General features: G+C 40.4%; 1 protein-coding gene across 3 annotated transcripts in view; it reads right to left on the minus strand.

Moving 5' to 3' along the window:
• Positions 1-15,049, minus strand: part of Tmem260 (transmembrane protein 260) — a 61,497-nt gene that overhangs the window by 24,665 nt on the left and 21,783 nt on the right. For all 3 annotated transcript variants that reach the window (XM_034497611.2, XM_076931143.1, XM_076931144.1), the window contains exons 4-9: positions 12,835-13,012; positions 11,212-11,325; positions 8,047-8,226; positions 5,604-5,644; positions 2,459-2,542; positions 1,042-1,156 (exon numbers count right to left, since the gene is read on the minus strand). In XM_034497611.2, coding sequence (XP_034353502.1) covers positions 1,042-1,156; positions 2,459-2,542; positions 5,604-5,644; positions 8,047-8,226; positions 11,212-11,325; positions 12,835-13,012 — 712 coding nt within the window. The remainder of the gene's footprint in view (positions 1-1,041; positions 1,157-2,458; positions 2,543-5,603; positions 5,645-8,046; positions 8,227-11,211; positions 11,326-12,834; positions 13,013-15,049) is intronic.

The following is a 15,049-nucleotide window of genomic DNA, read 5'->3' on the forward strand; positions in this document are numbered from 1 at the left end:
ACTGGCAGCTTCCACTGGGCCAACACAGCCTTCTCTTTCTTTGTCTCTTGAAAGTGAGCCACTCACAAGAAGTACTGGTCCACAATGGACTCTCCTGGAGGCTCCAAATGGGGGGGGGGGGCGGGGGGAGCACTGACTGGCGTGCAGCACTGCTTTTAAGTGATGGCTAGGACTGCCAGTCTTGGAAGACAGCGCAACAAACCGCTCGCTCACATAAGAAGTTACATTTTCCAGTCTCAGCATCGCCAGTACTTAAGGTGATCACCCGCCAGCTCAGAGGAGCTTCTCTTCTTTCTCGTTTGGTTCAAGGCTTAGAGGGTCAAGTAGAGCGCCAGTTATTAGGTTTCGAGAACATACACGCAGAAGACCAGGCGGGATCAGCTCTCAAAACAGCTACTTTACATCTATGGTTTCTAGTGTGAGAACTAATAGATTCAGGATGGACGGTCCGTGGCCGTGGTCCTAGCACTCAGGAACCTGAAGCGGGGAGACAGGGAGTTCACTCTAGAAAGACTGGGCTACAGCGAAACCTGATCTCAAATAAAAGAAAACACAAACAAAAATCCTTATCTCCATCTCAGAGATGGCTTGCATCATGCATGTTTGCACCCTGCATGGGCTTGAGAGATATAAGAAGACATGACAGGAGTCCCACCCACAGCTCTTTTGCTATTCTAAAATTCCAGGCAAAATGCAGCTGTTCCCTGTATTTGCAAGAATGCACACACAAAATTATTAAGTCTATCATGGGTTACTTTTTAATTTAAGTACTCTGCTGACTAAACAGTACATTTGCTTGCTTGCTTGTTTTGAGACAGGATCTCGTAACTCTCAGGATGTTCTCGAACTCACTATGTAACAAAGACTGGCCTTGATCTCCTGATTCTCCCACTGCAGCCTCCCTAGTGCTGGATTATGTGTGTATATATTATATATTTACTAGTTCTGAATTAGTTTGTCCTTTAACAAGGCTCATGAAGAGAAAATTTGTATAATCTGTACAAAGTTACTGTTTAAAAGATATACTGAATTAAAACTTACCACACCCATGAAAAGTGGTTTTGAAATATCTAAGTTTGCTCTCCAAGCGAAGAATAATGAATACACGCAAAGCATTCCAGTGAAAAGCCATACTACTGATGACTTTCGCCTGTCCCTACAAAAACCAAAATGCATCCAAAATTACCTACATGTATGAATATCAGAAAGACACATAGCTTTAAGGCACAGGGATATATATGTAGCTTTAAAACTTTCTATTTTTAAGAAGAAAGAGCAAAATCTCTGTGGAGCAGGTGAAGGCAGAAGAGTAGCAAGCACGGTTACATACTACAGCCAAGTTAGCTTGCAATGGTGCAGAAGCAGATGGGAACTCACAGAAAGCACACACACTAGCAGTCCTGTCAAATATAAGTGGTCATTGAGCACAGGTAAATACAAACACATTTTCTGCTAAAAAAATAAAGGTTTAAAATGGCAAATTTCAAAGTAAGAATTCAGCAGTGACGTGACAAAGTACACTACAATTCCTGAGAAAAGGTAACTTGGAAATCTCTATCGATATCCTTAATATACAGCACCGGCTCAGTGATCTGGCCTCCGATACCCATCTTCAAGTAATAACCAGAAATGCAAACAAACACCAATCTGTGAGTGCTTTAGTACCACTTATAATAGTGGAAGACGGGGAGCAACTTAATGAGTCTCAAACAGGAGAACACTCAATTTCCCAGTACATCCGCAGATGCCGCTCAGCCCAGCAGTGGATACTTGGTATGCATGTACAGGGCCCTGGGTCCATTCCTCAGCACCACAAATGATACATAAATTAATTTTCCCCATGATTACAAAATGGAATATATTATATAGACATTTAAACAACCTAAGGGCTTTTGTTTTTTTGTTTTTTATTTAGTATGGGAAAATGTTAACATTGTTTTATAATGTTAACTATTAAGCACATCAAACTATAGATATAGGTGAATTTATGAACAAATGCATTCAACCGAACAGAAAGTAAATGAGTAAAAAGTAAACAGGGTTTTATTATGTAAGCTGGCCTCAAACTCATGGTGGTTCTGCCTCAGCCTCCATACTGAACTTACAGGCATATGCCACCATGCCTGAGAAGAGGCTTTTTCTTTAAAAAAAAAAAAAAATCATTGGAGGGATTATACAGTTAAGGCTTCTTTTGCAAGTCAACAATAGTATCAGCTATGGGCAGAGGAATGTATCAAATCCAGGGTCTGAGATGCTCAAATATTTTAGGTCTCTTACATGCAATTATAAGACAAAATAAGACATCAAGAAACAGTGTCTATATCTATAGTCTTAATAGAAAAGATCGGAAGTCATTTACTGTAAATATAAGGAAATGCTGGCAGCACTCTACAGTGATATATAAAACAGATTCGACAAAAGGACATGGGAAATGCAGCAGCAGAGGGGCATCACTCACTTTCTAACTAGACATATATTTGCCCAAACAGCAAGAGCTTGGATATTGAATGAAAGTTCGGTCTTCATATTTATTATCTGTGAACTGAAAAACAAAACAAAGTTTTATTTTATTGTTTTTATTTTATTGTTGGCATGAGAGAAGTTCAGTAAATTTCAAACAAATTATTTTACCAATAATATATTCAATTATACACTGAGATGCTCTAAGGACTATGGTCATATTTAAAAAATTTTTTTCTTCTTCAAATTTTGAAAGGGGGTGAGAAATATTACTGAAAAAGCCCAACAGTTCTAAGATGCTCTCTGACCGTCGCACTTGGCTCTCAGCACGTGATTTAGGACTGACACAGTGTAGAGTATAAGAGCTTCCTAATGGCTCAGGTGAGAAGTGACTTTGAACTTTAGCCGGTTTCTATTGTCACTGGCAATTTAGCAACAGGAATAAAAATTAATCTAAGTTCTTTTCTGAAGACTCAGTTATGAAAAGACAAAGGACTGAGAGAAGGATTCTGTCATTCTTTCTAGGTTTTCTTCTTCCTTAAGCAGCCTCTTTCTTTTTTTATATTATTTATTTTGGAAAATGTTTAAGAAATGTGTTCATCTTATTTTGTATAACTGAGCTAAATTCTTCTGTTAGCTAGCAAGCAGTGTCAAGTGCTGAGTCCTAAAATCGGCATACTAATTTCTATAAAAAGAAATAGGTCTACATACTATGGAAAATTCATTCTCCCTACTGGCAGTTTTTTCTGGAGAAAATGCGCTGCCGTAATTACCGAAGCCACGCAATGAGATTTGACTAATGGAGACACAGCCACCATGAGAAGCTGCCCTCCCTCATTTACAAAAACACATGAAAATTTGATTCTGGTGTGAGGTCTGTTTCTTCCAAAGAAATGAAGTCAGTCTCAGAATCAATTCTTAGAGATCTGCAGTTTAAATGTAAACTCTAAAAGATGTCCACTGCCTAAGGTTAGATTCAGTAATTTCCTGATACAGAATTGCACTTTACAGATATGCGTGGGGAAAGGACCTATTTTGCTTGACTGGAAAAGGGCAGATGATTATGTTTCATCATTTCGGAGGCCTTTCTTGTTAGTTAATTACCCATCTCCTTTATAACAACCCACCAACCTGAAACAAGCTAAGTCCAGAAATGATCTCAGAGTGTGAGGGGTCTGTCTCCAACCTGCATGACCCACAGTTCATGTGTGGGTGTGAATGCTTGTCTCCTGGGATGCCTTTTTTCCACATATAACACCTAGCAGCTCATATTTAATAGAAGTTCCCCAACAGATGAGTTTTATGCACAACTTAAACAAGCTGGGTGTGGTCTAGGTTACTCTTGAAAATTCTTTGGAGGGAAAATAGAGCAGTGATCCCGGGAAGGCAGAAACGGTGAGCATTGAGTCTACATGGGGAGAAGCAGAAGGCAAGGAAAGCGCAGAGCCAATGACCAGGGCTGTCTACAGAGGAGACGGCTCTCTCCACCTTCTCCACTTCTCCACAGGAGAAGAGAAAGAAGTGCTGTAAAAGTCTGAGTCAAACATCAAAGGAAACATTGTAAACTAGTTGTGGGAAAAGTAAGGACAGCAGAGAAATATTTCCAAAATCTGCTGTAAAGTGAAAACAGAACAACAAAATTGTATGTATCTTATGAATCAATTTGTAAAAATTGCAAAAGAATGCAAAATACACACAAAATGTTAACAAATTAGTGACAGCCCATAGCTCTGCATGTTGAAATTATTGGTCATTTTCTTATTTTTTCTTACTTGTATTTCAAAAATATCTATGATTATATATTGTATTTTGGAATAGGAAAAAAATGTTTAAAAACAGAGAATATCAAAGATAGAGGTACACCAACACTCTGGAGACTGAGACAGAAGGATTGTTAGTTCAAAGGTAGCCTGGGCTATATACTAAAACTCTAACTCCAAAAAATAAGTGGAGTGAGGCATCTGTTGAGAACCATTGAGCATGGGAGCACAGGAGTACGATTCTAACTAAGGCAGGAAGATTGCTTATTACAGTCTGGTTTGGGTTACAAAGCTAGGCCTTTGACAAGACAGAAATACAGACAAATAAGATAGATACACAGACAAATAAGAGATTGGCAATAGCCGGGCAGTGGTGGCGCACGCCTTTAATCCCAGCACTTGGGAGGCAGAGGCAGGTGGATTTCTGAGTTTGAGGCCAGCCTGGTCTACAGAGTGAGTTCCAGGACAGCCAGGGCTATACAGAGAAACCCTGTCTCAGAAAAAAAAAAAAAAAAAAAAGAGAGAGAGAGATTGGCAATAGAAAAATAGATACATAGATGGATAGACAGACAGACAGACAGACAGACAGGTGTAGGTAAGTAGGTGGGTGGGTGGGTAGGTAGGCAGTTCTTTCTTTTACATGGTCCAGAGAGTTCCAAACCAAAAATTAAGATACCACTCTAGTGTCATAAAAACTTATTTTTATTCTATAATTTATATTTGAAGAATTATAATTGGTATTGATAATTTTTAAAGTTGACATGGATAGTTTTCAAGTGCCTTAATCTCTGTAGGTTTTAAAGCAAACATTAATCCATTCTTCAAAGAAAACCATTGGTTAATACATATGACATATATTTGCTTAAGCTGGCTCTAATAAGGTTGGATGTTAAAAATATGAAAGTCAAAAATAAAGCTTACGACAGCCAAAAGGGAGTCACAGGAGATAGTAACATACACTCAGCTCTTAAGGATTAAATGAGCAGAATTCAAACCAAAATAACAAGAAATTGTTCAAATCGTGATGAATGCAACGCTCCAACAACGTCCCTAAGAGGAAGATAATAGGAAACCATAGGGAAGAGCAAGTCATTTTCAGACACCACCGTACAGGCAATTTTACATGCAGGTGGAATGTGCAGCTTCAGGCACTGGCCAGGCTCCCACTAGCCTCACTGCTGTGATGCCGCTTGCCTCAAGCCTTCTCTGAGTGGAAAGCTAAAGCACTTGGCCATACAGTGCGCATAAGCAGCTATTAATTGTGGCGGTGAAAACGACTTCTCAGACATACTTCTTAAGAAAGGAACTAATAAAAAATCTTCCCAAATCATTTGAAATAGCTAATAGAAAATTCATTTACGATAGTTTTGAAATCATACTCACAGCAGTATTGTAGACACACTCGATCCTACTTCAGATTTGGCCTAAACACAGGAGAGTTCATTTGTACAAGCATTAAACCAAACCTCTGTGAAATGACTACATTGTTAATGAATTTGACCTAAGAGCTCCAAATTTTAAATACACAACCCAACATTTTCCCTTAGTCTTTGAAGCTTTCAGAACCTGTGAAACTAAACTCGGGCACCCACTAGGAAGCTTTTAGGATAACTGGTTAAAAAATCAGTTCTACCATTCCAGAAGGAATGAGCTGGCCCCGAGAACTCACCCTCTTACAGGTCTGCTGCAGCCTCTCTCTGTTCTTAGGGTTTTAATGAGAGTTCACTATAATCTGATAGTTCACATTTCTCAGTGACGCATGGATGATATAATCTTAAATCTGGAAGTACCCTCCACCTATACTTTCTGAAAACCAACTCGGAGCAACCAAAAGACCTGAATTCACATGAAGCATCTGCCATTAAAAAAAAAAAAAAAAAAAATCTTTGGCGGGGTGATGGTGCACACCTTTAATCCCAGCACTTGGGAGGCAGAGGCAGGTGAATCTCTGTGAGTTCGAGGCCAGCTTGATCTACAGATTGAGTTCCAGACGTCCAGGGCCACACTGATGGACCCTGTCTTGCATACATTTATCATGCATGTGTGCACAGGCATGACACCGTGGCCTACATCTGCACAAGTCAATTGTCTTTTTCCACCATGAAGGTTCTAGGGATTGAACTCAGATCAACAGGACAGGAAGCAAGCACCCTCAACTGGGCCGTCTTGCTGGCTTCAATCTACATTTTTATAGACTAAACCAACAGTAAGTAAACAAGAGTATAAATCTAAAGAAATAAACTCCCTATATCAAACAGTAATTAACAATTATTACTTTATTAATGTCTTTTATAATGAAAATTGTCCTAGATATGATATATATGCATACACACATAGACACACACACATACGCACTGTAGCACAGGCTTTGAACCCAGCACCGGAAGGTTGGGGCAGGATGACAGAGAGTTCTAGGCCAGCCTGGGCTCCATGGGAGACCCTGTCTTTAAAAGCAAACAAACGAAAAAGGAGATAAAGGAAGGAATCCTCATCAGAACCATGAGAAATCCCACAGACCTGCAGGCCCCACCTTTCCTAATTATTCCTACTTCATTACATATTTACTTATTCATTCAGACAGCCTCATTATCTCCCGCTGGCCTAGAACTTGTGACCCTCCTGCCTCAGCCTGTGTGTCCTCTTACCTGGCCTCTCCTTCACTTTTCAGAAGGCTTCACTATTCTTGCACATAGCCTTGAACAATAATGTCAGTTTTTGAGGTTTGGAATTCTGCCAGTGGTATTGCTTCTGAAATTTATTCTTTCTTTTTAAAAAATTTATTTATTTATTTATTTATTTATTTATTTATTTATTTATTTACTATGTATATAATGTTCTCCCTGCATGCATGCCTGTGTGCCAGAAGAGGGCACCGGATCCCATTACAGACTGTTGTGAGCTACCATGTGGTTGCTAGGAATTGAACTCAGGACCTCTGGAAGAGCAGCCAGTGTGCTCTTAACCTCTGGGCCATTTATTTTCTTAAACAATACAGAGAACAAGCCCTATTAGAAACCCCAATGACAGTGCCCATATTACAATGACCTATCATCCACTCTCCCTTTCTTTTCTCTTTTGCTGTGGGTATATTTACCTTCCCCCCACCATGTCTCTGGGAAGCAAGTCCTGATGAGTTTCTAAAGCACAGCATCTCTAATTTACCGAGCTCACATTTTCTGAGCACTGACAGATTTTGCATTTAAAACTAAACAGTAACACAGATACTAGTCATCAAGTATGTTTTTAAAGAAGGAAATCATGGGGCTGGAGAAAACGGCTCAGTGCTTAAGAGAGGACCCAGGTTTGATTTCCAGCACCTACATGGTGGTTCACAACTGTCTGCAACTCTGGTCCCAGGAGATTCAGCATCCTCTTCTGGTCTCCATAAGCAGTGCACACACACAGTGCACAAATATACATGCAGGCAAAACAGCCATGCACATAGAAAGAATAATCAAATCTTTAAAAATTGAAAACTAAATGAAAAAAGAAATGTTGAGCTGAATGTGGGTTCACATTTACAGTCCTGGCACCCAGGAAATGGAGGCACAAGGATAGAAGGTGCAAGCAAGCCCTATGCTATGTAATAAGACGTTGGCTCATCTTAAAAAAGTGTGTGTGTGTGTGTGTGTGTGTGTGTGTGTGTGGTTGTAGGGGTATGTTCTTGTCACAGTATACTGTACAGGTGAAAAGCCACACATTCTAGGTACTAATGTAGTACCTAGAATGACAGTGTATCTGCGGCTCTGTCAGTCATGGCCCAGACTGGGCACTCAAGCGTCAACACTTGTTTCCTTCCCTGGCAGGACTTTAAATATAAGTTTACCAGGCTGAACGTTCCATATTCTTCCCTGAGGAAATGTGTCAGAAACCCGCGCAGTGTCGTCTGGTCTCCCCAGGTCCAGCGTGCATGACTGAGGTAGGATGAGACAGGCAGGTAGACATAGGGCAGCAGGCCGGCAGAGAAGGCCAGAGTCAGCCTTAGCAGCAAGCTGAGGGTGAGTTCCTGCACAGGAGACAGCGAGAGACATGTTTACTTTGGCCCATTCATCCTGCAACTTCAAAAACACATCAAGGGAAACATCAAATGTGTTTGCTTAAGGCTGATCTCTCAATTTATGTTAAGTCACCGCAGAATACTATGTTAAACCTTCTGATGGCTGCAGATTACTAGGCAATTTCACCAGCCTGGAATCCTTTTCATGGCAAAACCTAGGTGAAGCAAATATTAGCAAAGATGTATGGGTATCAAGCGTAGTGCATGTTTTACATTTAAACCACGTCACGACATGCAGTGTCACACAGCTGAGACAACCCACTCGATGGCGACTGCTTGTTATTTGCCTCCTAATACTATTTTAAGGCTAATTCACTTCACCACTGTCATTAGAAGGGGCTTTAATGTATACTTCATCACAAGTAAACAGCTTCTTCCCAAGAGCTCTGGATATTTCATGCAAGTGTTTGGTGTAAACAAAGCTAGCTTTTATAGACTGCCAGGGGCATCCACAATTTCTCTCTATCTGTTTAGTGGAATTTGCTATTACATGTAACCATGTTGTCTGATATGCTCTACCTGGAGGAATCCTTCACCTGTACATTTCGAACATGATTACAAAGATTAAATCCTAACTATGTGAACTCTGGAGGTCTAGAGACATTCAAGCCTTGTTTGCCTTACTAAGTGGGAAAGGAGATCTCTTACAAACATTTTAACTGGAAACTACCAACTCTTTCCCTTACAAAAATATGAAATTCATCTGAGAGAATGAATATAAGGGCCAGGACTCAGGACCAGAAGAAGAACAAGCAGCGGAGTTCTCTGCATTTTCAAACAAACATCCTTAATTGAAAATGAAGTGTTTGTTATAGCACTGATCTCACTAGTGATTTCTACAGCAGAAACAAGATACACAAAAGCAAAGGCAGGAAAGCAGAAATATCTCATCTGATGACAAGCTCGGCTGTTCTTAAACGCTGGTCAAGGGAAGGGAATGTTTACATTTCTGGAGGTACAGCATGCTATAAAGTTGAATTTAGAAGGGAAAAAAGCAGTTGTTATACTGTTTTCCTTTTGTATGAGAAGTAAACAGGGGCAGTTACATGAAGGCTGTTCCAGACAGACTGGGCGTGCTTCCTTGTCCTCAGGTACACTGTGATCTCCTGACAGAGATCAAGTCTCAATGTAAATGCACATACATACCTATGTAAGCATACAGAAGCACGCACACGCACATGCACTCACACACACCTACTTACTATAGAGGTTCTTTTGACTTCCCTTCTGCTATTTAACAGAAATGGAAGAGAGGTATTGAAGAGTCACAGTTGTCATCAGTAGCCTACCCAAGGACAACATAATAGGTCCTTAGCACCGGCTAATTGTTAACTCTGAGTCCTGAACACTACACAAATTACATGGCTCCTCTTCCAGTCAACTGACAGGTGTTTTCCAGAGAATAAACCTGTTGCTTCTGCTCAGGTCAGAAGTCGAAGCTAGAGATGGCAGGGCTGCTCCCCTCCCTCATCCAGGTACCTGCTGCCCTCCCCCATCCAGGTGCCCACTGATGCTGGAAGAGGAGTGTGTGCCGCTCAGTTTTATAGTCCATAGTGAAGCCTTTGCTGAATTATGTTTTTAAATGCTATCTCTTTGCCTTACATTCGTATATGCCGGAATGTAAAGCTGGCCTCAAACTCCCTGTAGTTCAGGCTGGCTTCAAACTGTCTGTGTAGCCTACACTGGCCTTATACTCTCAAACCTGCTTCACACTCCTGAATGCTGGGATTATAGGCATGCACCTAGTTATGTCTTCATCTATTATCAAGGGTTTATATCACAAAGCATTATTTAAAGAACTTTCTGTATACTCTATAAAACTACTGTTAACCTCCTTGAGACTCTGTGTCAAAGAACCAAACACCAATAAACAACTATCTAAAAATATTCTGCTGGTTAAGCTGTTTAATATCCCTCACGTAAGGATTCGATTGACGTCACAGAAGTAAATTCTAGGAAAAAGTTGTTCTTTGTCAACTATTGTCTCCTTTTTATTTAATCACATAATAAGAATTGTATAATCTCCACATCACCCCCTTTTGCCTTGTTACCAAGATGTGCTGAAGTAAATACAATTATTTAAAGCTTTAGTATAATTATTTCCTTATTTCCACATAATAATTTTATTATATGCTTTATGTGTTTTCTATTGCAATTCTGATTTTAGCTGGGTAAAATTAACAAATAATAAAATTAGAAATAAATATCACTGGGGTTCTTAACAAAGAAACAATAAACAGAGGCCCAGCTCGGCCTTGTATAGTCTACCTTCTAGAAGAACTCTGATGGAATTAAGGACATTTTTCTTCTCAGAGTCCGAGTCTAACTACCTGCCTTTTCCTACTTGGATCTTCCAGTGTCTAGCAAAGAAAAGTCTCCTGAATTGCTTTCTGTCATTTTTAGTAACATTCTTTTTTTTTTTTTCACGAATAAAGATAAAAAGCAAATGAACAGTTTTCAGTTATGAGGAGGAATTCTCCGGATTCTGAGGGCACAGGACTATCATCTCTGAGTTCACTGAGCTCACATTAGCAGATGTATGTGTTAGGCTCTAGCACCTGGCCACACAGACAGGACTCAGCACTTGAAGGCATGACGCATTGCTACTTGACTGTTTGAATCTTAGGATGTGCAAGAAAAACAGTTAGAAAATATGATGTTTCTGTTCCCAGTCCCTTCTGCCCCTGTGTGCTGAGGCGCTCTCAACAATCATGAGAAAGATTATGGAGTCAGCCAGATACCACCATAATCAATACTGCATAATTCTGTAAATCCTCTTTTTAAAGTCAATATTGTTAAAGCCTCGGGTTACTTATGTTTTACATAAAACTCAAGAACACTGAAGCCCTAAATTTTTAAATAACACAAATGTTGAACTGAACCTACGTGAAATAGTATGAATTCTAATTTTTATAATTAAAAAAACAAACCTACCTTCTCTTTCAGAAGTCGAAAAAGAATCCAGGGTATAATGCACAGGACATAGAGAACTATTGTGTGCTGATTACACAAGCCGAGGCCACAAGAGAAAGCACCAATGGCTGCTATCTGGGAAAGAAAAAGAAACACTAAGTTAAATCTTCACCCAAAACACTAAACATAACAGTAAAAAGTGCTTAATGCACACGCACAGCTTCTGTGTGCCAACTTAGAGCCAAGCCCTGAGATGACAACAACCATGTTAAGGCACTAATATTTATTTATCAGCAGTAGTTTTGGGTAATTTTTCCCCATTCTCATAAAACCTTCCAGTTTGGCCTTAAGACTACCTTCAAAGTGACTCCTGGGAAGCCCCTTACAATGACTACCATTACCAGGGCACTGTATCATTCTTAACTGAAATCTGTCATTAAAATTCAACAATTCTGCTTTACCCTACTAAATACATAAAATGTTATTTAGAACTTTGGTTATCTCATAGGAGGCTTTTAGTTGTTACTCAACATGCAATTGTTTCATAAGCGATAGTCTCTCCTTAACCACAGCAATTAGGCCCCTTTGAACCATTCTCCAATGTCCAATCGCAGGGCAGATCCTGAGTGTCCCCACCCCCACTCCCACAGCTCCACAGCTCATCAGGGGCCTGCTCCCTCACAAGAATTTGGTTTGACCCAAATCTCCCTTTATCTTTATGTTTCCTGTCAGGATTCTTTCCTTGCCTCCCTGCCAGCTCCTTGGCTATAAATTTCTACTTTTCTTTGCATTTGGAGTTAACCCTGCTACCATGGTCCCTATGGCTGAACGTAAGAAAGCCTGCTTATGTCCCTAAATGAGTACATGGTATATATGTATGTATCATGTGTTTTTCTTTAACACAATCATAAAAGAAGGCTGTCTTAAACAAAACCCTCTAATAGCATGGAGATTTATGGGAACCACAAATAATCCATGGTTTCCTTTGTTTCATAGTTAACGGCAAGCTGCCCTGAACTAAGACAACATAGCCTTTCTAAGGTACAGAGGCTAATAAACGCTTAGAAGACAAGGCTCCTTCACGTTGCAGATGACTGTGGTGGCAATCTCTGAACTACTTGGATTTTTACATTTGATGCTCTTCTTCTGGCTAAAGATAATTTATAACTGTGATCTTTCCTGTAACTATTGAAGAATCAATGTGTTACCATTGAATTTACCTTAAGGTGGTCCATCCACAGCCTGGCCTCACAACACACACACACACACACACACACACACACAGACACACAGACACACAGACACACACACACACACACACACACACACACACACACACACACACACACACACGGTGGTGTATGAACCAAACACATTTTCCCCTCAGGACTCACTAGACAGTTCCATAATTCTCATTCTCCTAAACCTTCTAAACTCTTGAGCAGGGGAAAGTACCATGCTTGAGAGCCACCATGGTTTCATTCCTAGCCAAGGGTCTGAGTGTGACAGTCTCTCCACCTGCCCAGATTACCCCTAACAGGAATCAGAATAGATGAGTGTGGTCTAAACCAAAGTTAAAAAGAAATACATTTCCGCCTGAAAACTGAAACAAAAACCGATTTCACTTTGATCAAAATAGCTTACCTTTGATCTCTCCTTTGCGGCTGTTGCCTCCTCAAAACGCACAGTAAGCGCCATGAGCAGCCCCACAAACAGATTGTTTAAGCTAAAAACCTCGGCTGCAATGGACCACTGCCATGTTAGGCGAGAAAATGAAAACACCCCCGCAGCAAGGATTCCTCCAGCATGTGAGCCAGAAAGCCTGCAAACACAGATAACATGAAATCTCTCTCTGAACAAAAGGAGCTGACTTTTCTTTCAGAAACTCTACCAGCAGAAATTATGACAATTGCCCAGCCCTCTTCCAACACACTATAACCAGCACATTCTTCATATAATAATTCCAACAGAGTTTAGTTAGGAAACCCACATGTCAACAAATCAACGAGCTGTGGACAGAAGGAGGTTTACTTTTCAAATCGCACGCTAGGACTTGAGCCAGGTCAGACAACCTGAAGAGATGGCTACAGATAAACATGGGTCACTCCTGAACAGTCACAAATGGACTAGCTGAAAATGTAAAGCTTAACAAAAGGTAAAACACTACTCGGGAGCATTCAGTTATCGCTTCTCATGGAAAGCAGAGCCTAGGACCATCTACCTTTATCTCCTGGTGTGACCACGGAGGCCTCCAAGTATCTGAGAGTATGGTTCTTGTTGACATTTATGAAGTGAACACTTTGTTTCCAGATGTAGCCTTTGATGCTTTACATTTGTTGAAATTTACATTCCCATCTGCTTTTTTTCAAAAAATACAATTTATCTTTACTTTGTCTAAAGCAACCCCAGGCAGAGGCAGGTGAGCCTCTGAATTCAGGGTCAGCCTGGCCTACAGAATGAGTTCCAGGACAGTCAGGGCTACAGAAAAACAAACAAACAAACAAACAAACAAACAAACAAAACCCTGTCTGGGGACTGGGGGTGAGGTGGGGAAAGGCATGCTTACTGGGTTCAGTTCGTTGTCTGAATGCTGTCATAAATGAGCTGGCCTGGAATCTAATCTTCCAATATACTGGGCCCCATCCTTTGGCTAACACCGGCAGTATGATCTCTGGTGACTAGCTGTGTGCCTCAAAACTCGATAATGTGGCATGCCATCCCCAGCACACAGCAGGGCTCATGCTGTACCTCAGTACAATGTCCTCCCTTCTCCTTCCTCTACATTTGTCTCTTACTCTTACTAACTTCTCTCCAGTTCTCAGGGTTCTGGTCTGTCTCCGAGAACCTCTGTCTTCCATCTTGGTTTATATAGAAGCACCTTGTTCCAAACATACAAAGGAAACAAGGAAAGAGGATTAGCCTTAAAAACATTTCTGAGTTTAGTTTTCTGAAACAGGGTCTCATTATGTAGCCCAGGATACCCTCAAACTCACTATCATCCTCCTGTCCCCATTTCTTAACTTCTGGGATCATAGATGTGTGTCACCACAGCTGGCTTTACCTATAACATTTTAATAGAACTAAATTTCATCTATCAAATTCAATTTTGGAAAGTTGTCATAAGACATAAGCATTCTCCCTCCAGTTAACACATAAATTAGCATCTTGGGGGAAATGACAGACTCTGGGGTAAGGTTCAGTGAGTCTGAAACAAATTCTTAAAAAGTTTTTTGTATAGTCTAGATACTGATCAATAAGTGGGCAAATGAGTCGAAGGATCCTTACGTGAAGAAGTACAAATGCCAATAAACTATGAAAAAGAGCTCACTACTCTTTGCTGTTAGCAGAATACAAATCAAGATTATATTGAGATTTCCTCTCACCTCGACATCATGATTATAATGTTAAACAAAACAAAACAAAACAAAACAATGAGGAACACTGGGAAGGATGAAGGAAGGAGGGGTCCCTTCTACATTAGGTAGGGATGTCAGTTAGCACAGTCAGACGTTCCTCAGAAACAGGAGCCTAGAACTGACGTAGAGGCCAAAGTCTGCAACACCAGCACAACGCCTAAGCAGAGGACTGAGCCTACACACTTGCCACTACATGAATGACACAAGAAGATGGTTCATGTACCCAACAGAGCAGTAACCAACTGCAGGAGAATGATATCATCTTCTTGCAGAAAATGTTGGGACTGGGGCAATTGTGTTAAACAAAACAAGTTAAGCCCAGAAATATTCCATATTATCTTTTTTGTAGAATTTTAGACTTAAAAAAAAAAATAAAAAAGGCAGCCAGGCATGATGATACATGGCTTTAATGGCAGCACTCAGGAGGAAGAGGTAGGCAGATC

The sequence above is a fragment of the Arvicanthis niloticus genome, chromosome 3 (genome assembly GCF_011762505.2).
Source record: "Arvicanthis niloticus isolate mArvNil1 chromosome 3, mArvNil1.pat.X, whole genome shotgun sequence".
NCBI classification, from domain to species: Eukaryota; Metazoa; Chordata; class Mammalia; order Rodentia; family Muridae; genus Arvicanthis; species Arvicanthis niloticus.